The sequence below is a fragment of the Anopheles merus genome, chromosome 2R (genome assembly GCF_017562075.2).
Source record: "Anopheles merus strain MAF chromosome 2R, AmerM5.1, whole genome shotgun sequence".
Lineage (NCBI taxonomy): Eukaryota > Metazoa > Arthropoda > Insecta > Diptera > Culicidae > Anopheles > Anopheles merus.
In genome coordinates, this window is record NC_054082.1 from 50,647,618 (window position 1) to 50,673,320 (window position 25,703).

Sequence of the window (25,703 nt, forward strand, 5' to 3'; positions counted from 1 at the left end):
TCACATTTATTATTTAATTTATTGATTTTCTTGGCTTTACCCAAAAGGATCATTCGTTGTTTCCCATTTTTGTTGTTTTTATTCATCATTATAAAGATATTCAATACGCTCTATCGACATTGACAGCAAAAATCTACTCTCGAGCAAATCGGAATTGAGCATGTCGAATTCCGATTTTCCGACTGGCATCAATCTGTCAAACCCTGTTTGAAGGATAGTTTCCAAAATCGAATAACAGTATTTTCCTCCGTCTAATAAGGCCATTATAGCTGATTTGGGGCTGTTTAACGAAAAATCATTCCGATATCGTACTTTGTGGGTGATTAAGAGATAGACGGTACTTTGCGGAACTATGGAGCTTTTTAAGAACCACATGATACTCTAAGAAACCTTGTGGCTGATTAGCCTGATGTGTTCACAATGGAAATTGAAGGATTTTTATGAAGGTGTGCCGAACTTGGTGTAACTTTATAGCTTTTTAATGCATGACATCGGTACGAGGTGGCCCTTGTCAAAGTGTCAAAGACTGGTGCCGTCAATCATCTCGTGGCTGCTGTCCAAGCTAGTTAAGTTAATTGAAGGAGGTATATTGAGTGAAGTGATTAAAAATATACACAAGTACACAAACAAAACAAATCCTGTTGTTTATTTCATTGATGACGCCTTGCTGCCTGCTTAAGCGCTGTTTGAAAGACCCACCGGGAACTTTAATGCTGTTTATCTACTGCAGCAAGCAAATTCAAGCAGCGATTTTTAGCATGCCAAAATTAGCTGCTTAAGCAAATTTGGATTTTTGGGGCGTAACTCGAATTTCCGTGTAAGTCGAATTTGGTGATTTCCAGCCAAAAAATCACACTATGTTGTATAATTTTGCCAGTAAGAGGTGATTTTAGCTACTTTATTAATTATTTGAAGTGATACTGACTGAATACAACCGTTTCAAACCTTTTGAAACGCACCCCCACCTGCCACATCTTTTTCATTTTTCCTTTTGCTGCTTCGCAAATGTCAAACACTGTTCATCATACGGCTCCGACATTTTAGATCACTTTCGCCCGAGAAGGTGCGCGAGAGAGAGCGAGTAAACATAGTTTACATAGTTTGCCTCGCTAGCACGCACACCACCGGAGAGCGTTAGCGCGTGCGCTGTCGTGCGCACGTATGGTTGTGTGCGTAAAAACGAGGCGTTCGTTTTCTGCCGAGGAAGATTTGTTTTCTTCCAGCATTTGGCGTTTGGGATCACGAGAAAAAAAGAGTGAAGCAAAAGCAAAATGTGTCACCGCGGCAGCAGCAGCCAGGCCGGACTGGTGCCGTAATTAAACGCGCAGGGAGCGAAAGCAAAAACGGGGGGCCCATTTCGGGCGTCGGTCTCCCGGAAAGGTTAACTCTTTCTGTTTTAGTTTCGGCGCCTGGCACATATGGTGCGTTTCGGTAGTGCAGAAGGGCGTTCGGTTGAGGAGAGTCAATTTCTCGGTGCGAGCGTTCTCGGGCAGCGGCGACAGTGCTTTGGGACGCAGAATGGTTAGCGTTTGTGGGGTTTGATATCTTGGCAAATTAAAACGCACGGCGGTGCAGATGCGTCTAGACCGCGCGGGGGATAGTGTTCTTTGCCGTTCGTTTGTGCTAATGCTTGACTTATCGGAAAGTGAAAAGTGTGAAACGTGTTTTGAAGCAATCAATTTCATCGATTTTTCTCACCCTGCTTGGTCGGTGCTGCACGGGGAGAGCTTTCAGCGTGTGCCGTACGAATGTGAAGCAAAGCAAGGCAGAAATGGAAGAGCCTTCTCTGTAGAAGCGATTAGCACTCGTTTGTGTGATTAATTGGGCATAGCTCAAAATAACATTGACCACGAAGGAAAGAAAGAAGTGCGCGATTGAATTGAACGAAGCAGTATCGTCCATCGAGTCTTGAATCCCCAGTTACGGAACCCAAAGTGTGCACAACCGATAACTTCATCCGATTGGCCGTGAAGCGGAACATAAAAGCAAAAGAGTAAAAGGGGGGCCCCACAATAGAAGGACACACACATACACACACGTACGCTTCCAGAAAGAAAGAAAGAAAGAAAGGAAAAGCAGTAAGCGAGAGACTAAAACAGAAAACTCACCAACTCTACCATCCAACTGTACTTTTTCGGGGTAAGTCGATATGTGCGAATGCAAATTTAGTAACACCTTTTTTTAAAGTGGTGCAGTGTATGTACCAGCCTGTTATGATAGGGGGTGGCGGCGGTACGAGGCGTTGATCAAGAGGGACGTGAACAACCCCTACTCCCCAGTGACAGGCGAAGCTGGCTGGCCCGGCCCGGCCCAGTCCGACCCGCATCATCAATGCGTGTGCACTTGGCCAGCAAAGCAGGCGCTTCATATGCAAGGAGAACGGTTCTTCCTGCCCTTAACCACTTGCGCACTGGGGTGATGGTGGTGTGCATTATTACTTTTTTTTCCTTCTCTTCTCTTGCGTTTGCGTTTCCTTCCGCGAGGGGTGGGTTATGCATGGCGGCTTGCATCTTTGCCACAAAAGGAGAGGGTTTCTTTTTGGTGTTTGAGGTATGGTGAAACCATGCCCGTAGTGGTGCCGACTTTTTCGTTTATTATGGATACGGCAAACGAATGGGACCGTGTCACGACCGGACGTACTCTCCCTTCTTCGGATTTTGCAGATTGTAATACGAACGAGATAAAGCAATCGATTGAAACGTATGCCGGAAAGAGTCACCATTGTTTGCTTTAGATACCGAGAAGATTGTGTATTAGTAGAAAAGAAAAAAAAAACGATACACATTTACAACAAAACGTCGTGGGTAAGGGTAACGCACTAGTAGACGCTCTTGTCAGTGCAAGATAAACGCTCCGATCACAATCTTTCATTGGTCAACTGTCCATCTTACGGTCTCATCATCGTGCAGGCGCATACACGCAAAGCATGTGCCTGCATGAAGCTGTTTCCATGGTGATAGGTCCAACGGTCTCTCGGTCGTGCTGGGAATGAGATACGGTGGAATCGATCAATTGAAAAGAGTTAATCGAATGAAAAAGGCACTGAAAGATGCACACCAATTCAAAACAGAGTTTTAAACGCATCTTTTGAAGGTCTACATGATGAGTACATAGTGCTATCAATCTGTAACAGAGTGGACACACATTTTCCAATATATTTTATTTTCTAATATTTTTCACATCGAACACGTGTACAGGAAGTGGGAAGATGCATCCTGCCCGCTGAAACCGAGATAGGCGGGTATATTTTTGTGGTTGATATAATCAAGTGTGTGTTTCTGAATCCGGTGGAAGTTTAACACCCCCTCCCCCCGCCCAGTGGAAACACATTGCGCCAGCATGACGATGACGTTGTGATGGTGGTGGGTGGTTATGTATGTGACGCACCACAAAGGTTGACAGCTGCGAAGATGGCTCGATCCCCGGCGAGTTGTCAGGATTTGGTCGGAAAATCTCCACGCGAGAGAATTTTCCATTGCCGCCTCGAGTTCTGCCCAGACTCTCACCGCTCTCTCTCTCACCACCACCATTTTCCCGATTTTCTTTGCTCCTTTTTCTTTGCTCCTTTTTCTTTTCCTTTTTCCTGCTCACTCTTGCTTTCAGTGGAGGAAAGAACCCTGCTGCAAATTGTTCTGGAGGGCACGCGTCACCGGAAGAACGCGGCAGGATATACACTTGTCCGCCGAAGTAATCTCCTTCAAACGAAACAATTGTCCTCTCTCGCAGGATTTTCCCTGTGCATTCTCTCTCTCTCTCTCTCTCTCTCTCTCTCTCTCTCTCTCTCTCTCTCTCGCTCTCTCGTGCAACATCCCGAGTGTGTGAGTATGTGTGTGTGTTAATGCTTTGTTTGTTCTCCCAAACATCCTTTGCGAAATTTGGAAAACCCGTGGGCGAACCATGCCTTTCCGGAGAGGTCGAACGAATCTCGAGCAGCCTGGCTGGCAGAGGCAGTATCAGGGAAAACGTCATCCAGAACGGATATGCTGCTAAAAACCGATCCGCGCGAAAGGTGAGCAGTGAGAGGGAAAGCAGAAGAGAAAGGAAGAGGTGCTGAGGAGCGGCAGTGCAATCGGTGCGGGGAAAGGTTGAAGTTCATCATCCGCCGGACGCTGGATAGCTGGATGTTCGTACCTTAATTTCATTACGTGTTCGGCAAAGGGCATGACATCCTGTGGTTTTTTATGGAGATTTTTTTTGTGATGTTGCCTTCCCGCGAGTTCATCGATTTTTCCTACGGTGGGGATTTCGCGAGATAATAGTGGTATTCTTCCGGCGATGTAATACAGTGGTCGACAACGATAATGTGTGTGTGTGTGTGTGCGTGGGCAAGTGGGCAATTCCTTGGAAAGACAAAACCTTGGCGTCACACCTATTTAACCCTGGTGGCTGCGTGTGAAGTTTGTGTAGGGTACGCTTGTGTGTAGGCCCACTTAAATGCCGAAGAGGATTGACTGAAGAAAAAGAAGAAGAAGGGTAGACAGGATGTTGCAAAAACCCCCCTCACGATGCACCATTAAGGGATAGTGAGTAGGTTGGCGAAGGCTGGCTGGTAAAGTTTTTGGTCGCAGTTTTTTGGGTGTTCCTCGTTCGACGGAACACCGAACACACACCCCGTGCGCCACATACAGCTTGGTTGAGGCATCCCCAGTAGGCCGGTGTGGTTCATCGGCTAGAATCGATTTTGTGCCGGAGCTTTGAACAGAGCACAGTCTACTCTCGCTGTACTGGCAGCTGATGTCATCGTCGTGCGTGGACTACTTGGATGCGGGGACACTCAAGGCTCGGTCGGCCATGTACGAAACGGGAAGAAATGTGCCGCAATAAGTATTCTGTGGATTGCAGTGTGCTCATACGTCACGTCAGTCACTGGACCTAGTGCACTGGGTTTAGAGCCTAGAGCAAGGGTAGCATAATAAAGATGGTGTCGCGCTGTGTATAGCTAGAACCTTTGTCGAAAGTGGAAAACAATCGGAGTGCCGTGTGTGTGTGTGGGTTGCCTGCCCCGCACAGTGACCACGTTGTATCGTACATTCCGTTGGAGGGCCCGATGGGCGGTCCCCGTCCCTTTTTTTTCTGCCTGTGGCCCAGCAAAACGTGGTGCAAAGTGCTACTAATTGAACTGGTTCTGCTTGCTCTGCTGGTGATGGATGGTTGCTGCTGGGTGGCTCCCGATGCGTACAACGTAACCGTAAATCGACTCCTAAACCGTCCGATATAATAATGAAAGCCCATCCATCCGGTTTCCAGCATTATAGCATAAGGAGAGAGAGAGAGAGAGGGTCATAAGAGGTGCCCTTTAGCGGACTCCCGGTACATCCAAACGTGACGTGGTGTAACGAAACTGCGCTGGAAAAAGGTGGAGCTGTTTATAAACACCTCTAGCCTGAAACCATGAACCTGGTAGAACGGTGAAATGGCTTTGCTCGTGCTTCACAAATTTACAGGGCAAGGGCAACAATTTTAACATTGTGTTATGTTCCGCACCAATGGATAATTGTTTTCCCCGTGCTGATATGTCTTTTGATGTTTTAATTATTTAGTTCGGGTGTGGACACATGCTGTACGCGGTGTTTTTTTTTCTCTTCCTCGTCCTAATCTCTCTACAGAGCGTGGGGCCGTGTGTTGCGTTTTTGCCGCGTTTTGCTGCATGCAGCGTTGCGAAAAACGGGGCGTAGTACCAGCCCTATCAATTTTTCACATTCTCTGGATCGTGGACTGCGTCATAAAGCCGAGTTTAAAAAAAGAAGAATATTCTGTTCAAAACGAATCACGAGCTGATTATAATTGATTGCTTCTAATAAAAAAAACTCATCAGATTATGTGAAAAACGTCTAAATGAGATCATGCGAAAAAAAAAAAATAAAGTCTAGCTCACTGGAATGCGAAAATAGCACTTTGTGACATCACCAATTTGAGTTGCTGGTGCTTTGCTAAGTAATGCTAAGTAAAAGATAACGCGAAATTTGGGACTTAAGCACTATAGCAAGTGTATCCCACCGTCAACTGCCTTTTAATCTTCATGATGCAAAACTCTGTTCCCTTTCAGCTTGGATGGAATGCTTGTCTTCGGTGGGCCCCGCGAGCTACACGTTCGCATCAATATAGCAACGAGCTTCTGTGTATCGATGAAAATTGGGTCAAATTAGCGGGACACAGGAAGTGTGTGTGTGTGTGTGTGTGTGTATCGAATAACTAGCACCATGCGAGATGAGTGATGCATAAAAGCGGAATTTTCTATCAGTTCTGTTTCATCATTTGGCGCCTAGCAGCATCGTTTTTCTTTCCCGCGCACAGCTCTTAGCGTAAGGTTAAATGCTTGCTGCATGGGGCGGCATGCTAAATAGACGGATCGAAAAATAAAAAATAAATAAATATGCTTGTTGTTTGTTACGGCAACAGACACACACAGTCGGCAGTGCAGGCAGGCAGCAAACAAGAGGTTTTGATCTCTGGGTTCGTCGCGTGGTGGTTCCTATATAGGTGCCACCGGACGGCATGTTTTGGTTAAACCTCTAGAGTTTGTTATGAGACACACACACGGTGGGACAGCGAGGTTGAATCGAAACCGGTGGGTGATTATTAATTTGTTCTAATAGATGTTTTACTAAACATTACAGTGACCCTGCAGAGAGCGAAACGAGCGAAACATAAACAACGGTGATGAAACGCACACACTCTGTTTTGGCGCACGCGAATGCTAAACAATCCCGCTGGATAGCGATTGCGTGCTTGAGAGCCAGAAATTTGTTGTGGAGAGGGTAGAAAGGCAAACGATGAACGTAACGATGTGACAGCTGGACAGACGACATTTGTTGGAGATTTGACGGCATTGCAAGCGTGGCACACTTTGGTAAACGCTAGGCGAAAGTGAAAAAGAAAAGGTTCCTCCGTGTTGTTTAAACCTTTCGTGGGATTAAGAATGCCCACTGGGCCGTAGTCATGGTGGATCTTTGCCATATGTTTCTATGTGTTGTACATGTTTTTTCCTCTTCTTCTTGTGCTCCACGGGAACCCTGGCGACCCAACCGTGCGTAGTGTAGGGACTGGAGATGTGTTTTCCTAAGCCGTGCAAACCATCTTCACTATGCTCTAGCAATTGGGATGGAAAGAGCGGGAAGATATGTTGGGGGGCTACATCTAAATTTACTTTCCAGCTGATGGGCGACATCGTCGGCGATCCCCGCGTCCAACGGGAAAGAACGCCAAGAACAACCACTCATAGGCGGTTTTTGGGTTTGCTCTTGGTTATGGCCCTGCACTGGCCAGCATCAGCCGCAAACACCCGGATGGGGTACGGTTTTCAACGCGCACGTTAATAATATTTCGTTTTTCTAGACCCCTCTCCTCTCATTGTGACCCCTTTCATTGCCTACCCGTGTTCTGATGGTTTCGTAATGAGTTGATTATTGCTGGCAATAGGGGGCCCAGCCGAACCACACGCGGTTCTAAAGAGACTCACCACAAAACAGACAGCACGAGGCTGTTCGGTGAAGGGGAGGGCCTGTTACAACATTTAGGTTAGTGGCGTTTGAATTCTTCCTCCAACTGATGGGAGGGGGGAGTGGTATCGATAGGGAGTCGATGCTAAAATGACTCAAATAAACAAGAATAAAATGTTGATACGATGTTGCGCCTTGTTCGTGAGCTAGCTCGCTTTGTATCACAGATCGTCCTTTAGGTATGTGTAATGAGATTGTCAAACTATTTTGTTTTATACGGTACTATCTCTCCCTATTTATCTAAAGTAAGTTAGATAATGCTGCTCTCGTACTTTTTAGTATAAAAACATTTTAATCATGTTTTTGATTAGATAAGGCAAGGACGCCTATTCCTTTGCAAAAAGGGTGGCCCCATCAGATGAGATTACAAATGCTTTTTTGTGCTAATTCTCTACTATAAACTGTAACATGCTCGTGTGGTAATTATGATTCAACGTCAATGCTATTGACGACAGTTTGCTTCTCAACGCAAATTTTACAACGCCAGTCACAGCAACGCTCTTCCTTTTGCCAGTTACTAAACCCACACAGCTCGTTCTAAGCAGTATGTCGTCATGTCCAAAATCGGTCCAATTGAACGAGGCAATCGGCATCAACCTAATCGGCAAATGTGCGGAGAGGATGATCTCACCGTGGTCGTCACTTTGGCCCAAAATCCCTTCGGAGTTCGGCGAAAGTGATGAGGACTGTGGTCCTTCCTGCTCGTCTGCATCGTAAAATCGACAATCGATGTACGCTGTCCAGTAGTGCGAAGGGTTTATGAAGCAGAGTGCGATAGGCTGTGTTCGGGAGTAATTTAAAAATACTACTTTCCCATGCTAAAGTTAGTACTACATGCCTAGCCGCCATTACCAGTTATTTGTGAAGATTGCCGATGTTTTAAAATAATACAATATATTGGTCTCTACTTAAAATTGGTTGATCGATAGTGGGGTCAAAGTGGGAGATTGCGGCGTCTTGCGTGTTGCTACCCCGTTTTTCTTATTCCCCAACCACGCCAAAACTAGTAACGAGCGTGGTAGTATCGATTGCGGCCTAGTGATGTGATTACGAGCGGAATAGAAGGTATTCTATTTTCCTCTGGCTGCCGCCTGGCTGATGGCGTAATGTTGTTATTGATGCGTGTGGAGCTTTCCGCAATTTCCGACGTTAAATATGATTGCATTCGATTTTGGGATCGATGTCAGAAAGGGGATCAGGAGTGGCACGAGCTATTCGATGGGGAGTGCTCTCGTCTGTCTTGTCTGCTGTCTGCAGTAAGATTTCTCGGTAGTAGGGCATTTGCTCCTCCCTGCGTTGGCGTCGGAGCCGTACAGAACATAAATTTTCGACATGATGGTGCACTGTGGCCAGTTGCTTGTATGTGGATGATGATGATGATGATACTGGGCTCAGGGACCGTTTCCTACGCACGCTTTCCCGCTATTCGATTAGTCGATGAACGCCCCCTGTCTAGCGTGTCCTCCTTAAAACTTTCTGAAACTGCTGCAAAAACCATATTAGAACCGCTACTGATTTCGTTGGTGACTGTTTCTGTATTTGTGTGTGTGTGTCTTTCTCTCTATCTATTTTTAGACTGTCCCCTCATCATTAAGACGCGCTGGGAGCGCAGCAGTACGCATTCGGAACGCATCGTGCAAACCGTGTCAACGGATCGGTACCATCGTCGAGCGCGGCCGCGTCAGGCAAGTGCGGTGTCTCGCCCAACGGATAACCGCCGTCATCGCGGTTCGTCGTGTCAAACGCGCCAACATTGCTGCAATAATTGGGATACTAGAGCCGTGTTTGCGTAACAAGGAGGAGAGGAGAGCAGCAATCGGGGTCCGATCACGCTTTGACACCAGTCAGCGTAGTACTACGGGGCGGAGGCTGCAATCACCCAGCAAAAGGTGAACGATTGGTGGATGATGCTTGTGTATTTTTATAAGATTGACGAATGCAACACTAGCCATCCGTTGGACGTTGAGGCGCGCACGTGAAAGCAATACAATGAAACAATGCATCAAGAATGCACTCGCTTGTACGCGACAATTTTCGACACAACAAACCGATCGCGAGCCTAATTAATTACGCGCGAAACTGAAGACTGAGAAGGAGGGTAGTAGGCAAAAGGATTGGCGCGCAGTGCAGATGCAAGGACGACGACACCATTGATCGCGTGCTACTACGTCACTCTATCACAACCCCAGAGCAACCACCGACCGGAGCAATTGAGAAAGATCCTGTTTGAGTGATCAAAAAGATGCTACAGCTTGCATAATATTCGGAAGGAAATTCTTCACCATATAGGCACGGAGACGGTGAACGGTCAGGAGCAGGGGAAAATAATGAATTCTGATGATATTTACGAAAATCTTCCCTGTCACACCGATGAGGCATTGCGGAACGGGAACGGAACGTCAACTACCGGCAACAGAGTGTCGTCTGTGATGATGGAGGGAGGAGGAGGAGGAGTAGGAGGAGTAGTAGCAGGAGGTCGGAATCGATCCAGTGCCGAGGGTGACGAACACGGCGAAGGCAAGGTGCAAAATAATCTCGCCCTCAACAGCAAGGACATGTTGTATGCGACGCCGTTGAAAAAATCCGAACGACCGGTAAAGGTGCTAAACAATGCACCGGCGATGCAGAATGGGAATGGTGTTGGCGGTGGTAGCCGGCAGAACACGGCCACGGCCAACGCTGGCACCTTCAGTGGCGAAGCGGAGCGCGACACGAAGATCATCAATGCCGAGCTGGAGGATCGACGGATACGGGACTTTCTGAAGGATACGTCCCAAATGCACAAGAAAATCGAGCTTCACAAAACGTACCAAAGTTCGAACTTTTCCTACCTCGCGCGAAAGGAACACTTTGCCGATCTGGTGCAGCGCAACGTGAACAGCAGCAATGGGGCGGCGGCTGACCATCACTACCCAGAGCCGGCTGGTGATGGTGGGGATGCTACCGGGGACGAACCCGACTCGTCGGCAGCACTAGCGGTGGCGGCCGTTGGTGGGTACAAGACACTGGCCGGCGAGGAAGAGGACAAAAACTTAGATCTCGACATCAATGAATCGCTGAACGAGTTGGAGGCGCGCTGCAATGAAAAGCTTGAGATGCTGGCCAAGCTAAACCGCACACGGTCGAGCACTGCGACCGAGCAACGATCCCAGGAGGACAACGAACAGCAGGCCGATCTGCAGGGTGCGCAGTTGATGGTGGGCGGCGACGAGGGAGATGCGGGGGTCGTTCCCAAACCGTCGGCCCCACCGCTTTCCGCACTTACCACGGATCGGGGATCGAAGGCCGGTGGTGGCAGCAACAACTTAACCGATCCGAATGCAGGCGGCGCTGGAAGCGGCGAGGCGATAATTAGCGCTCATCTGAACCGCGAGTGGGTGCTGAAGAAGATTGCCATGTGTTTGGAGCAACGGATATCGAAGAAACCGGTGCCTCCGGTACCAACGGTCGGGGCAGGAGTTACGCAGCCCACGGAAGGGGCATCCACACCTTCCGCTTCGTCTGTACCTCCAGCCGGACCAGGAGGATATTTTGCCCGGAGCGGCCAAGCGGCGGCAGCTAGCGGAGTGCCACCGACGGATGGAGGGGGGCACCATCGGGGTGGAGAGAATGGACTGCCTTCGCTCGGTTACCTTGTGCTGGGCTCAAACGGGTCGGGCAAAACGTCGATTTGTAACGACATCATCGAGGGAACGTCGGGCACGAAAGGAATGCTCAACAGGCGGCTGCTGGCATGCTACTTTGTCAACTCACAGAATCCCGAGTGCCACAGCTTGAGTATGTTCATTCGGAGCATCATTTTGCAAATTTTAAGCCATTCAAGCTACGTGAACAGCACAGGCAGCTGTGGCGTTGGTCCACCGGAGCTAATCAACCTGTCGGAAGTATCCGTGGAAGCGAACGAACTGCAGCCGGTCAATACTAGCAACGATTGTCTGCCGGAAGCGGATCAGCAACAGCTTAAAGCGGAGCCGGCATTACTCCAACCGGCAGGCGATAGCCACGGCTCTAATCAACCTGCGACAACGGACGCGACGGACGGTTCGAACGAAGCCGTCGATAAGGAGTTGGAGGATGCGATTAGAACGGAAATGAAAATTAATGAGCGAGTGGCCGAATTCTGCTCCAATCGCAAGAAAGTATCGCGCCAGCAATCGGAACCGGTAGAAAGTTTAAGCCGTGACCGGGAACAACCGAACTATCCGTACAAAACGCATCCGCCTGCAGTGGCGAAAGCGGGGTCCGGCATTGCAGGAGCGGAAGAGTCGAATGACGATGAAAAGCTGGACAAAGCGACGATGAGTCCGGGCAGGCCGGCGAAGGTGTCCAAGATTCCAATCGCTATTGGCAGTACGATTCGGAGTCCAAAAAAGATGTCACCAACAAAGGAAGATGACAGCGGTAGGCAGGAACAGCAGGACAAGGGCCATCCGGGTACGAAACCGACCCCGGAGGAGGAGGATGACACTATCCTCGAAGGTGGTGGAGAAGCGATTGCCGAAGGCGATATGAGTGATATTAAGTTGGTGGAGGATGAAGAAGAGGACGCGGTTGTAAAATTGGACGAAAGCGAGAAAGCGAAACAGTCAGAACCGATGGTTACGCCAGAACAACCGGCAGCGCGGAACGATTCGGAGGAGAAGAAACAGCATACGATGCGTACGACGAAGCTGATGGAAACGAGCATACCGCCTCCGCTGCCAAAGTCGAAAAACTGTCGCCAGGTAATAGCGGACGGGTACTACGAGATGCTGCTCAGCAATCCGGACATTTTCGAATCGCTTACGGTAGACAGCATCGAGAAGAATCCGGACGATTGCTTCAAGAAGGCGATACTGTTCCCACTGCTGGAGCTGTGTCCGCCGAAAAACGCGCTTCTGTTGCTGATTGACTCGATCGACGAGAACTACATCCAGGACGGCAATCTCATATCGACGCTGAAGGGCAAGCAGGTAACGAAGAGCCGCAATATAGCGGAACTGCTCTCGAACCACATCCACCTGATGCCGAAATGGCTGTTCATGGTGTGTACGGCTAAAAAGCAGAACAAAAACATCACCAAACTGTTCACCGGGTTCAAGAAGCTAACGCTGGATGATCTGCGCAAGTCGCACGTGGTGAAGGACGTGCAGCAGTACATCATCAACCGGCTGAACACGGACTTCCGGGGCATCAATCTTACCAAAGACATCATCGAGAGCCTCAACCAGCTGTACATCAAGTCGAACGGGTGTCTGCTGTATCTGTACAAAGTGCTGAACGGGATAAGGGAAAACTTTTTCACCTTCCGCGAGATTAAGCTGATACCGTGCACGCTGAACGGTTTGTACCTGTACATATGCCAGAAGTCCTTCAACAAGAAGCAGTACAGCAAGATCCGCCCGATTCTGAACGTGTTGCTCGTGTGCAACAGCTACGTGGACAAGTACTTCATCTACAACTGTCTCCGCACGCACAACTACACGCTGGAGATGGAGGACTTTGAGCGGCGGCTCGAGCTGATGCGCAACATCGTGGAGTACAGCCCGCTCAACCCGTGTGCCGTGCGGATCTTCCACAACTCGTTCTGCGACTGGCTGATCGATGTGAAGTTTAGCACGAAAAAGTTTCTGTGCGATCTGAACGAGGGGCACGTGATGGTATCGATGTACTACACGGTCGTGGCGGACGAGATCTGTCCGAACAAGCTGCGGCTGTATCTGTACCATCTGATCAAGACGGGCGAGTATCTGACGAGCAAAAATGTGGATCTCGATCTGCTGCTGATCTTGCTCGAGACGAAATCGAACCTGAGCGACTGCTTCTACACCAACCTGCTCAACTGCTGCGCGATGTGCGAGGACGAATGCCGGAACGACATCAATCTATCCGCACGCACCAAGTACATGCTGGATCGTTTCCTCAACGGTCAGCTGGGCGATGACTTTATGATCTTTTTGAATGATTTCTTCAAGCCCAACCTGCCGACGGACTGTAAGGTGCTGAAGCTGCTGATCGAGACGGGCATCAACAATGCAGACACCGCGCTGTCGTGCGAGTCATCCGCGATCAATTCGCCCGTGCTGTCGGATCGCTCGCAGAACATCGATTCGGAGCTGGCGGAACTGTTGATCTCGAGTGAGAAGAGCTGCCAGCAGGAGCTGCAAAAGTCCATCAATCTGGAGCTGCTGGACTGTACCGGTGCTGTCGGTGGTGGTGGTAGCATGTTGGACGGCGCACTGCTAGCCAGGGACGGTGGGGCGGGTCGTGTTTCGGCAGAACTTGCGCGCCATCGATACAGTGCAGGACCATCAATTACCAGTGGCGGTGTCGGTGGTGGTGATGGAGGCAGTAGTGCACTGGGCGATTCAAAATCGGACATCCAGAACGATCGCGTCGGTAGCGGTGTGCAGTGCGACATGTTTGAGGGCGAGATGCACAAGGGCAAAGCGCTGATTCACATTCTGGCGAACGAAGGAAACCATACGCTGCTGGAACGAGCGTTGAATGTAGGTTAAAAGCGAGAAAATGTCAGGCGGTGGCAAACATGGGCTTGTGAGTGTGTGTGTTAATATTTGTTCTGTTTTTCTTCTTTCTCTTCTCCCCCTGGACTGCAGGCCTGCAAAGATCCAATCGATCTGGAAATTGAAGATCTCAACGGACAGACGGCACTCAACATAGCGGCAAGGAACGGTCATCAGGAGATTGTAAAGCTGCTGCTTACCTACAAACAACCGCTGCGCGACGGCACCGGTCGGTATCGAATGATTGACGTGAACCATGCGGACCGTGACGGCTGGACACCGTTACGGTCCGCTTCCTGGGGTGGTCACACCGAGGTGGTGAAGCTGCTCATCGAAACGGGTGTGTGTGCAATTGATCGGGCGGACAAGGAAGGCCGTACGGCGCTGCGGGCGGCGGCCTGGAGCGGCAACGAGGACATCGTTAAGATACTGATAGAAGCCGGCGCAAACGTGAACTCGATCGATAAGCAGGGACGTACCTCACTGATCGCTGCTTCGTACATGGGCCACTATGATATCGTGGAGATACTGCTGGAGAACGGGGCGGACGTAAATCACACGGATCTGGACGGCAGGAATGCGCTGTGTGTGGCTGCACTGTGTGGCAGCTCGGGGTACAGTCGGGTAATCTCGACGTTGCTAGAGTACGGCGCGAATACGGACCAGACGGACAACGAAGGCATGTCACCGCTGTTGGTGAGCTCGTTCGAAGGCAATGCCGAGATCTGTGAGCTGCTGCTGGAGAACGGAGCCGATCCTGACATGGCCGACAACATGGGCAGGACACCGCTGTGGGCCGCGTGTACCTCGGGCCATGCGAATGTGGTCAAGCTGCTGCTGTTCTGGGGCTGCGGCATTGATTGTATGGATTCGGAGGGCCGTACGGTGCTGAGCGTAGCGGCGGCACAGGGCAATCTGGAGACGGTGCGACAGCTGCTGGATCGAGGCTTGGACGAGACGCATCGTGACAATGCAGGCTGGACACCGTTGCACTATGCGGCCTTCGAAGGGTACGCCGATATCTGCGTGCAGCTGCTCGAATCAGGCGCCAAGATCGATGAGTGTGACAATGAGGGCAAGGCGGCGCTTCATCTCGCTGCCCAGGAAGGCCACAATGCCGTGATGGAGGCAATCCTGAACATTCATCGACCGTGCATCGACCAGCGCGCGCACGATGGCAAGACGGCGTTCCGTTTAGCGTGCTTGGAGGAACACTTTGAGTGTATTCAAACGCTGCTGAAGTTTGGTTGTGATATCAACTCGAAGGATGCCGATTCGCGTACCACACTGTACATTCTGGCACTGGAGAACAAGCTGAAGGCGGTCAAGTTCTTGCTGGAATATTCGAACGCGGACGTAAACATTCCGGATAGCGAGGGACGGACGGCACTGCACGTGTCCGCTTGGCAAGGCCACGCCGAGATGGTGAAGCTGCTGATAACACTCGGTAAGGATGGCGAGAGGGAGGAATTTGACGTTCTGATGTGGGACTGTTTCACACAAATATGTGCGCTTCTTTCGTTGTAGGTAACGCTGATGTTAATGCGATGGATTTGGAATCTAGAACACCGTTGCATTCCTGTGCGTGGCAAGGCAACCACGAAGTGATGCAGCTTTTGCTGTACTACGGTGCCGTTCCGGATCATGCCTGCAAACAGGGCGCAACGGCGCTGGGCATTTCTGCACAGGAAGGACACGAAAAGTGCGTCAGCTACTTGCTGAAGTACGGTGCCAATCCGTACAAGTCGGATCACTGCGGACGAACGCCGATCAAGCTGGCGGCTAAGTCGAACCGTAACAATGTGCTACGCATACTCGAAAACTTCACCAAAAGTAAGTTTGAAAGGGGTTTCAACTAAACATAGAATCTTAAACCCGTAAATTTGTTTGCTTGTTCCTGTTTTTTTTTCAGATGATTTGGATTGTGGCAAGATGATGCATCCCCATCTGAATTTGAAATCGCCGGATGAATTACCTCCGTGCAGTTCCATACACAATCCTTCGCCGTCGTCGGGCTATCCGAACAATCCGAACCTGCTGATGCCGGCCGGTGGCGGTGGTGGTCCGGCAATGCTTAACGTATCGTCGACCAACTCCAACACCACCAGCTCTACAACACAGAATAACAATTTCTACGAAAACACGATGCACTCGGACACGAGCAGTCTGCAGAAGCGTAAAAGTGTCATCTCTAGTCAATCCACCGGTAGCAGTAATGAGGTTAGTAACTAACTGTCCTGGTTGTCATTAGCAACCGCCTACGGCAGCTTGTGTGTCACTTCCAGATTCACATCGTGTTTTGCTTATGTGTCATTTCCAGCAAGCGCCGATGTCGTTTACGCAGCAACTTCAGAAACATTCGCGCCATCACAACTCGAAATCGCATCACATCGTACAGCAACAGCACCAACCGCATCATCAGCAGCAAACGTCTTCGTCCTCGGTGGCGAAGTTTTCGAACAAAAAACATTCCCAGGTACTGCCGAATGTCGAGGAGTACCAAGCAAATATAGGTAAGTGAGAAAGGAACGATATGTTTTACCTTCCTGCAAGCTGGTGTGTGACGAATCTTTTGCCACATTCTCTTCCCGATAGCGTCTAACATTCGCATCAATCCGAACGATGCCGATCTGTTCGATCTGGGATGTATGTCGCCACTGTACGCGACGCCACCGCATTCGCCGAGCAGTGAAATCAGCTCTCCGGGACAAAATCAGCCACCGTCCTCGTTGGCCCTGCTCGGCAAGCAGTTTGAAGAGATGAACATCAGCCTTTCGAACAACAGTACGATTATGAACCCGCACGATAACCACTTTGCCCGAGATACGCACATGCGTATCATTCTCGGCAACAATCAGAAGGAGAGCGGTCAACTACAGGGAACGAGCGGTGGTGCCGGAGGTGGAGGGTAGGTATCGGCATCGATGCCAAGACGCTCGTGTATTGAACGCAGTTAAGTGAAATGTGTGTGTTTTTTTTTAATTTTGCAGAAAATCATCCAAACGCAGCGGAATTGCAACCAATCCGGCGATGCGTTTGATACGCAATCGTATAGATTCCGCGGCGCAGCTTATCCGCCGCACAAACAACATGCTATCGAGTAGTGGAAATAACCAAGGCTCATCCAGTATTGGGGTGAAATCGGGCACGTTCCAGTGGCGCAAAGAGAGCCAGATGTAATTGGTTGAACTGGCGCAAATCAAACAGGGATGTAAAATTGACCTACCTACTAACAGCGTGTGCAAACAGGTGAGCAGCAGTGGGTAGCAGCTTCATTCAGATCGGACCCCTCGAAAACGTGGTAAAACAAAGCAATGTGTGTTATAGCATGTGGTCCACACGTGGCGGTGGAATGGAAACGGTGTTGTTGCGCGGCGTTGGAATGTTTATACATATGATACTCTTTCCTCCTTCCCCCCTGGCACGTAGTATTTAAGAGTGCGCACCGAATTTTCAGTGAAATTTTTAATTATTATAACGATTCAGACGACCGATCATGCATCTATCGCTAAGGATCGTGGCATGATGCGATGAGCTGTATCCAATGTGTGGTGGAGTGTGAGACTGGCGGCGGGCGGCAGCCTAAGTAGTAGATTGGATCAGTATGTGATGATAGTGTGGCATTTATTACTAAACAAAGAGTGTGTTCTGCATTTACGTACACCCGTAGCAATGGAGAGCACGCGCAACTTAATGTAAGAGTTTATCACCGGTTGTAGTGGAGCGGCGAACGCGGCGGGAATATAGCAAGTAGTAGGGAAGCAATGAACAACCCGCATCAAAGATTTCGTGCTGTTTCGGTCTGATTTGACCGAACTATTTACTAAACATCACATGTAGATGTTAGTCCAGTTGCTCAGCGGGGAATATATTAAAAGTAATATCATAAAACATAAATTATGAACCGGGCGAAAACGTACACACATACACACAAACAAAAACACATTGAGCATCGTTTGAAAACTTTACGACACTGTGTCTTATCGCTTCTCGGGATGATGGAATATGGAAAGAACTTTTCCTGGTTTTCTAATTTAGTTTCTCGTTTCGCAGATTGCGATATTCTTGTACCAGTATTTTGACTTTTCTTAAATGAGATCTATTTTTATACCAATTTAATAAGCCATGGCAAACAGTAATGAGTGGTGTGCGTATTGCGTTTTGGACTGATTACATTTGGGTAGTTGTTACAAAGTATGTACGATGTACGCTCGTTTTAAGTAGCATACTATTTTCATACCAATTTTTGTGACGCGCTTATCGGTTTAGCTTAGCCAACCAATAATAGGAAATTATTTAATACCAGCCGCCATGACAATCTATTTTTGTATCTTTTATACACCTATTATCCAATTTAGTGGGTTGTGTTTTGCCATTTCCAGCCTTTTCGTTTAACTTTAACTGAACGCGTCAGGGAAGCAAACAATACAATGGCCTTTGTAAAGTGCGATAGGATGGAATTATTTAAAAGTTTATCTTATTGGTTGTCATTATTTGAAATCACAAATTAAATTAGCACTTTAGCTGGGAAAGGAAATCGGTAGAATGACATATTTTCGTGACACTCACACAACAAACATATTACATACTAGGGTTGTTGAGCAACTGCATGATATAAAGAAGAGATATAAAAACAAAAACAAACTTGTGAAACAAAGAAATATATTAAATCTGGACGAAATGAAATGGAAAATGCCGATCGATGCAAGATTCCTTCGTCGTTCAATCTTTTACACGTCGCAAAAGGAATCTCTTGATTTTGATGTTGTCGCGAATGAGGCAGACCAGTTTTGTGTGGAAAGATCACTCACAAATCAATTAACCTGAAATTCAACCAGTTGATAAACAGCACTCACCTCTAACTTAGACTGTAAGAAAAGAAAAGAAGCATTAACAAGAGATACGCGTTTATTTTGGGTACCGTGACGTGTAGCACAACCACATTTCCTACCATATAATATCCTTCCCCATCGCCAGCCCATTTGAAGCAAAGTGTTTAAGAAACAACCGGCAATGAGAACAGTTTGGTAGAATCGATTCATTTAAGCATTTTTGTACGATATGCTGTTTCAACAAAACCACTTGGAAAATGCCATAATTCAAGACAGAAAGCAATGTAAGCGGGAGAACAATAGGAGGAGAATGCTACTTGTTTTGTTGAGAAAATGAAATGTTTGTGTTCAAGATTATTTTATGTGTGTGTGTGTGTGTGTGTGTGTGTGTGTGTTCGTGTGTCATCATCTTAGGCATACTCCTGGACGAACATGCGTAAACTTATGGATTCTAGTCGATTTTTAATTTGTAATCTAATGTAAACTGAGTTGCATCTCGCGCGTTCGTCATATTCATAATTAACCTCTTTTCCTTCTACTGACTCTGAAAAATTGCATTCGATGATGATGGCCCCCTCTCCTCGTTGCCACTCAAGGATGCAAGGATACGTTAGTTTACAGGCTTTGTAACGGCGGCGTGAACGATTGATCCCACGGAACAATAAAAATGTGTGATTTTGTTTTTCTTTTGTAACAGTTTAACTCATCTCTCAACAGTTCAGTTAGAATTGATAGTATTTCCGTTTCGTTTATTAGTTCATATTTAGCATGTATTATTATTTATTGATTTCGATGTGTCTCCGTTGCAGATAGTGAAATCAGTTACGAAAAAGACATAACAAGCACGGAAAACTTCCTCCGAAAGCAACACTAGATACAGGAGTGAAGAAAATCCCGTGAATAAATTCCTTTTCATTTCAATATGATTGACAGTGACCAGCTCTAACACAGAGAGAACGTAGTGCAAAAGAAATAAAGAAACAATATTAAATTAGAAATATTGCGTAAGGCATGTTTTGGGATGAAGTCCATATTAAGTTGATTCGATAATGAATCCGAACAGCCTGTTCCGAACCGGTAGCCCAGCTGTTCGCGGTAAGTAGCAGTGTTTGTATGTCTCGCTAATATTATTCACTTTCCATTGATATTTTACACTCCAAAAGAATATTAAAAAATGAATTTCATTGTTGATTTCAAAACGTGAATGAATATAGTTCGTGTCATGGAAAAGATGCGTAAAACTAGGTCAAACTTTAGAAATCGTTTAAATTGATGGTACGACCAAATCATATCCTTCGAGGACAGACAAGACAAGTACATGACGTTAACTTGTGATCAGAAGTAAATAAGGATTTATAAATATACCTTCCTTCCACAAATTAATGCAAAGTAATGTACGAAAAACAAAACTAAAATCGAAACATATTCGCTTAGCAAAATAGAAGTGGCAAACAAAACATTTTCTTCTTTACAGTGTGCGCGTATGGCCGTTTCCAGCAGCTTGTGTCGTCGTTGTGTTGTTTTCGGCTCCGATACTATTAGATCGATCGCTACTCAACAATCAGCTCATACCGTTCGACCTCTTCGCACATGCTGTTAAAGTTGTCGACAAACTCTTTGAAATCCTTTGTCTGTTGAAAAGAAGCATACAGATTTAGTATGTTGCCACAAGTCCTTTTAAAATTTTTTTTTTACTAATTAAATATATTACCTGTTCTACTGGCACTGGTTTTCGTTTAGCTTTGCGCTGTTTTTTGTTCTTTCGTTTCGCTTCGTCCGTTTCCGAATCTGAGCTGAGCTGTTGGACATCATCCGAGCCGGCCGGGTCTTCCTCCTCTTCCTCATCGTCGTCATCATCCAGCCCCAGATTAGCTAGATAGATGTTTTTTTTCTTCTTTCGAAGTTTTGGTACCCGCGCATATGTTTTTTGATGAGCCTTGAAAGAAAATGAGGAATTAGATGAAAAGAAAATGAACAATAATGAAGCGAAATGTACGTAACACAACCGCTTACAAGCGTTTGTTCACACTTACCGAATTGTTTAGCCATGCCGGTCGGTCCGGTGTGTCGAAAAGCACCACATCGGGATCCACGTTTGGCTCCACGTTCTCGCAGTTCGGTTCGATCACTGATACATCCGGCGCATCGATGACAAACGGCTTCGTAGCTGCTGATGGTCCTGTCGCCTGTTCCGTGGAAGTTACACCACCACCAGGGCGTGGTGTAGAAGCAACAAACTCGCGCAGTGTATGGGGCCGTTTCGTGGGACTGCTGAACACGCGTAGGTTTTTCGTCGGAAACCGGGTAGGACCGCTGGAGCGGTTTTGCAGCTGTTTTGGCTGCCGTCGGAAAATGGGTCGCTTGGGAAGCAACTGTTTCACATTGTGCAGTCGATGGTGAAGCGTTTCATTCGAGATGTTGAGGGGCATCGGCAGCGTAACCTGGGTAACCGAGTTTTCCACCACGTCATCGTCCTCCTCGTTGAATCCGAAGTAATCCCGCGTACAGTTTTCCGCATTCGGAGCACGCTCGTCGTTTTCGTTGCTGTGGGCGTCATTGTCCAGGTTGACGGAAGCATTATCCGTCGTTTCGTCGAATATCTCTACCACACTGCCGACGGACGGCGCAAGGGATTTGGTTTGCGGGACATCGTTAGAGTGTTGTTTCGATTGCGTCTCAGTGAAAGCAACGGATCCATCGTTCTCCTTGTCATACTGAAGCTCGCGCCGGATGAGATTTGGGCTTGTCACTTCCCCCTCGGCGGCGGCAGGTAGCTTCTTGGCTAGCGGAGACATTAAGGGACTGTCACGCTGTGGTAGTGGCAATACATTCAACGGCATCAGCGGATTCCGATTAGCTGTATTGCCTCGTTCGGGCAAAACGATCACATCTTTGGGACATTTTGACTGTAAAACTCCGATGGAGCTTTTTGCTTCGGCCAGTGCAGTCGATACTTTCGTCACACCACTCGAGGAGGTGGAGGATGGGAGAGATGCCGGTGGAGGACGGTTTTCGATGTCGGAATCATTCATAGCCAACTGTAGGTCGTCTATCATGGAGCGGAACTGACCGGTGCTGAGGTTGAAATTTTCCACCGTTCGTTGCTGCTCCTGGGACAACACCGGAGACGGACACGCTGTCGGCCGCTGTTCCGTGACGCCGTTATTCATGCGCTGAATACTGCCGATAATGCGCATCGAATGGTTGAATGCTTGCATCGAACGCTCGTACCATTTTTTCAACTTCGTGCAAGCTTGCCGCATATTTTGATCCTGCTGCGGCGTGGCTCCCTTCGTCTTGCACCTTCGCATAGCTGTGATCAATTTAGCGCTCATCTCGCTCGTCGCCTTCAGCTCTTTGTACATCTGTTCGATCTCGCGAATGTCCTTATCGCTGATCGCTGATGGTTCGGGCAGATTTGCTTCTGCCGGAAATTCCGCGACAGTTTGCACCGTCGTTTCTGCGCATGGAGATTTACGGCGTTCGGTAACAAAATGCTTTGCAGGACTAACCGGAACGTTATTGTTTTCGCTGGCAATACTTTCGTACGATGGAAGCATCTCCTTCGTCCTGTGCATGTAGCTGGTTCGGGGAACGATCATATCCTCCTGCAAGCGCCAGGGTGATGCCGGATTGCACGAGATTGATGTAACGCTGGGGCTATTGGCGGGGCCTAATTTTTGTGCGGGCGTAGACGTGAGGGGCCCTTGTGATCGGACTGGTTTTAGGCGTTGCACCGCAGGATTAAGGATTCGCGAAGCTTCTAGCGGTGGATGGTCGTCAAAATGAAGCTCCAAATTGTCTGACAGCGTATGTACTCTCGGCGGTCCCGGCGGAGGCGGAGCTACGACGGGAGGTGTTTTGGGAATTTCCAAGTTAATCTTATAATCAGTCTTGGCTGGCTGCTTCACCGGTCCACCACCTATGTTTTTGATCACCTTCGTTAGGGCTTTCTTATCGAAGCCAAAAAGATTGCCTGATTTTTGTGTCTTTCCCTTAGGTTTTGTCGTTGCTGTTTTTAGGTTCTTCTTCGCCGTTTGTCCAGCTCGTTTTTTCTCCTTCTTTTGTTTCGCTTTTCGAGCGGGTTTACTTGATGTGCTAGAATCGCTCTGTTGAGAGGACGACAGAAATTCGTACACATCTTCGTTCTCCTCCTCTACCAAAAGTGGCAATGGCGGAAGTTTAGCTGGATGTGGGTTTTTAATTGTATTGGATTGTGGTTTTGCTGCAGGTGGAATTTTAGCTGAATGTGGCTTTTTAAATGTATCGGTTTGTGGTTTTGCCGTGTTTGGTGGAGCGAGATTCGAAACATTCAGCAATTTGCTCTCCGGAGCGGGAGTTGGTGATTCTGGCACTTCAATAATTGGAGATGTGACAACAATTTGAGGTTTTTCTACACTTGATTTTTGCCACTCTAAAGTTTGTCGTTTTTCCGTCACACTGTGACCTTGCAGTTCGGTTGCTCTGCTGGAGGAAGAGTGCTGTGAAACTGTTGTTTCCTGCGTCGAGTCAGGCTCGGGATTCTTGAGCCGTTTCAATTCTGCCTCTGGCAGTATCGGCGCAATGCGTTTGATAGAAATGATGAGAGATTTAAACACATGTTTGTCTATTTTATCCAGCAGTCCTTTCATTCCAGTGCAGACATTGTCCTTAACATCCCCGGTAAGAACCTCTTTCTCATTAGTCACGGAAGATACTGCCTGAGACGAATGTTCTAGAATGGAGGGTTGAGTATCGGGAGTTCTTTTTGGTGGAGAAACACCGGATTCGTGTGAAGGTATAATGCTGCCAGGTTTCCGCTTCGATGGTAAGCGGGAAGTTACGTTACTTTTGCCACTGTCCGCAATCGTTTGAAACGATACGCGTCGTGCAGTTCGTCGTTTCTCTGGGACGGCAGTGTCTTGTAGCGCTTGTACGATGACATCAACGTTGGAGTCTGTTTGTATTTGTTTTCGCGTTTCTTTTAGATCCGGTATTTCGGCAATACTTTGAGTGTTACGCTTATTTCTCGAGCGTTTCGTGCTGACACTGGATTCGTCAAGATGTATGATCGAAGAATGATCGTCCGGAGCGACGCTGATGGTGTGACGCTGCTTTTCGACCGAATTGTTAGGGTTTTCATTTGTCTTCGTTCGTCGTGGTTTTGTTCGCCGAGTAACGTTGCTGTTTCGTTCTGCGGCAATTTTCTGCTGCTCTTGTACTGGGTTTGTGGTGTTATCATCTTCGTTGTTTGCTGAAATGTCGATATGGATGACACTGCTGCTATCTAAAATGGGAAACCGTAAGTGGCAAATATGTGTTGGTAATACGGCTATGAGAGCTCATGCGGTAAACAAACTAACCTTTCTCATTTGGGGAAATTTGTTTCGACGAGACATTTTGTGCAAATATATTTTGTAAAATCACTTTGCAGTCAATTAGCTTATGCCGAAGATCGTTTGTAGTCTTACGATCATTGTTAGCAGCATTATTCTGGATCAAATTTTTCTGCGATCGGCGTGTTGTTATCGTTGCTGCCAACGTACCAGCATCAGCTGCTGACGACCGCCGTATTGCACACGTCGAGATATTATTTACATGCGTCGAATTGTCACGATTAACGCTGTTGGTGACCACAGTTGGTGGCATTTTGAATACGAGTTAACTGAACAAAAAAAAAACAAAAATACACACACACACACACACACGTACAACTTCTCCTACCAAGCCGAGGCTTGGGTAAGCGTTTCCTGATTTTATGGTACCACAGGCGAAAAAATACGCGTATAACACACCACACGTAACAGTTGGAAGTTGTTTAAAGTTGTATAAATAAAATATATCAAAAATAAAGCGCGATTTCACGTTAAACTGCTACTCTTTGGGTAACTTCGCGTACGACGCCGCTGCGCAGCATTTGTGAACTGTGACGTTTTTTAATGGCACACATTTGACAGCTTACTGGTATAGACACTGGGCGAATGTGTCGATTTGTGGTTAAAAATTTAAATGAAAGTAGCGGATGATGCGGATGTCTGCGAAGTTTATTTATTATTCTTGTTTCATTTTTTTTTTCAAGGTAGCATTTTCATTCAAAATATTTTTTTGCTCTCCTTCTATTAAAAATTATCATCAAACAATCCCTAGCCGCAAAATCCCAGTTTCGCCACGATTTCCGACCGCGATTTTGGTGTGTGTGTGTGTGTGTGTGTGTGTGTGTGTGTGTGTGTGTGTGTGTGTGTGTGTGTGTGTGTGTGTGTGTGTGTGTGTGTGTGTGTGTGTGTGTGTGTGTGTGTGTGTGTGTGTGTGTGTGTGTGTGTGTGTGTGTGTGTGTGTGTGTGTGTGTGTGTATGTTCGCCCCATACAAATCGCAAAACATAATATTTTTTTTATTTCTCGTAAGGACGGCCTATAAAAAAAATAATATTTTTGCGATTTCCGACCAAGCGAAAATATTATTATTATTAGTATTATTTATTTATTTATTTATTTACATAACTGCTGTCTGAAATTAATTCTTAACAACAAACCTATTAACTAAACTTATTAAATATTTGCTCGGAGGATGGATCGGAAGGATGGTAAGGAGAGGTGATGGTCAAACAGGTGTGCGCAGGAATTAAACAATCTCACAGCACGTAATAAAGGATCATTTAAACCAACTGAAGTGCGTCGATTTGGAATAAATAAAGGAGCACGAGGGCGTAAGAAACGAGTTGGAACATAGAAATGCAGGGATGAAAGAATGATTTGTGAATCCACAGCATTAGATATGAGCGAAGCAACAAACATTATTTGGGAAATGTGACGGCGTTTTGCTAATGAGTCCAGACCCAACAGATGGCATCTTTGCTCATAGTCCGGTAGGGTGTCTGACGTGTATCCGGGCA

The 25,703-nt window shown here is 47.4% G+C and overlaps 2 protein-coding genes across 5 annotated transcripts; one reads left to right on the forward strand and one right to left on the reverse strand.

Moving 5' to 3' along the window:
* The first annotated feature begins 1,118 nt into the window (after positions 1-1,118).
* Positions 1,119-19,826, forward strand: LOC121590771 (ankyrin repeat domain-containing protein 50). 4 transcript variants are annotated; one of them, XR_006004485.1, is made up of 9 exons: positions 1,119-2,139; positions 9,075-13,987; positions 14,096-15,449; positions 15,530-15,835; positions 15,915-16,222; positions 16,323-16,515; positions 16,598-16,910; positions 16,993-17,251; positions 19,644-19,826. XR_006004485.1 is itself a non-coding variant. In XM_041910738.1 (8 exons), the coding sequence occupies exons 2-8, from the start codon at positions 9,827-9,829 to the stop codon at positions 17,180-17,182; spliced, it is 6,825 nt and encodes a 2,274-aa protein (XP_041766672.1). In that variant the 5' UTR covers positions 1,119-2,139; positions 9,075-9,826; the 3' UTR covers positions 17,183-19,826. The 4 variants fall into 4 exon arrangements, 3 of the variants coding, with proteins under 3 accessions (XP_041766672.1, XP_041766673.1, XP_041766674.1); XM_041910738.1 differs by having other exon boundaries at positions 16,993-19,826; XM_041910739.1 differs by lacking the exon at positions 1,119-2,139 and adding an exon at positions 3,908-4,009 and having other exon boundaries at positions 16,993-19,826.
* Positions 19,552-24,757, reverse strand: LOC121590772. Its single transcript, XM_041910741.1, has 4 exons — positions 24,177-24,757; positions 20,868-24,100; positions 20,546-20,770; positions 19,552-20,465 (listed from the first exon to the last, which is right to left on the reverse strand). The coding sequence occupies exons 1-4, from the start codon at positions 24,460-24,462 to the stop codon at positions 20,385-20,387; spliced, it is 3,825 nt and encodes a 1,274-aa protein (XP_041766675.1). The 5' UTR covers positions 24,463-24,757; the 3' UTR covers positions 19,552-20,384.
* Positions 24,758-25,703: the final 946 nt, after the last annotated feature.

Coding starts and splice junctions, on each gene's coding strand:
- LOC121590772 (XM_041910741.1), bottom strand. CDS start 24,462: ATGCCACCAACTGTGGTCACCAACAGCGTTAATCGTGACAATTCGACG. Junction 20,771..20,867: donor CGGCATGGCTAAACAATTCG/GTAAGTGTGAAC, acceptor TTTTCTTTCAAG/GCTCATCAAAAAACATATGC. Junction 20,466..20,545: donor AACCAGTGCCAGTAGAACAG/GTAATATATTTA, acceptor TCTTTTCAACAG/ACAAAGGATTTCAAAGAGTT.
- LOC121590771 (XM_041910738.1), top strand. CDS start 9,827: ATGAATTCTGATGATATTTACGAAAATCTTCCCTGTCACACCGATGAG. Junction 15,836..15,914: donor ACTCGAAAACTTCACCAAAA/GTAAGTTTGAAA, acceptor TTTTTTTTTCAG/ATGATTTGGATTGTGGCAAG. Junction 16,516..16,597: donor GGAGTACCAAGCAAATATAG/GTAAGTGAGAAA, acceptor TCTTCCCGATAG/CGTCTAACATTCGCATCAAT.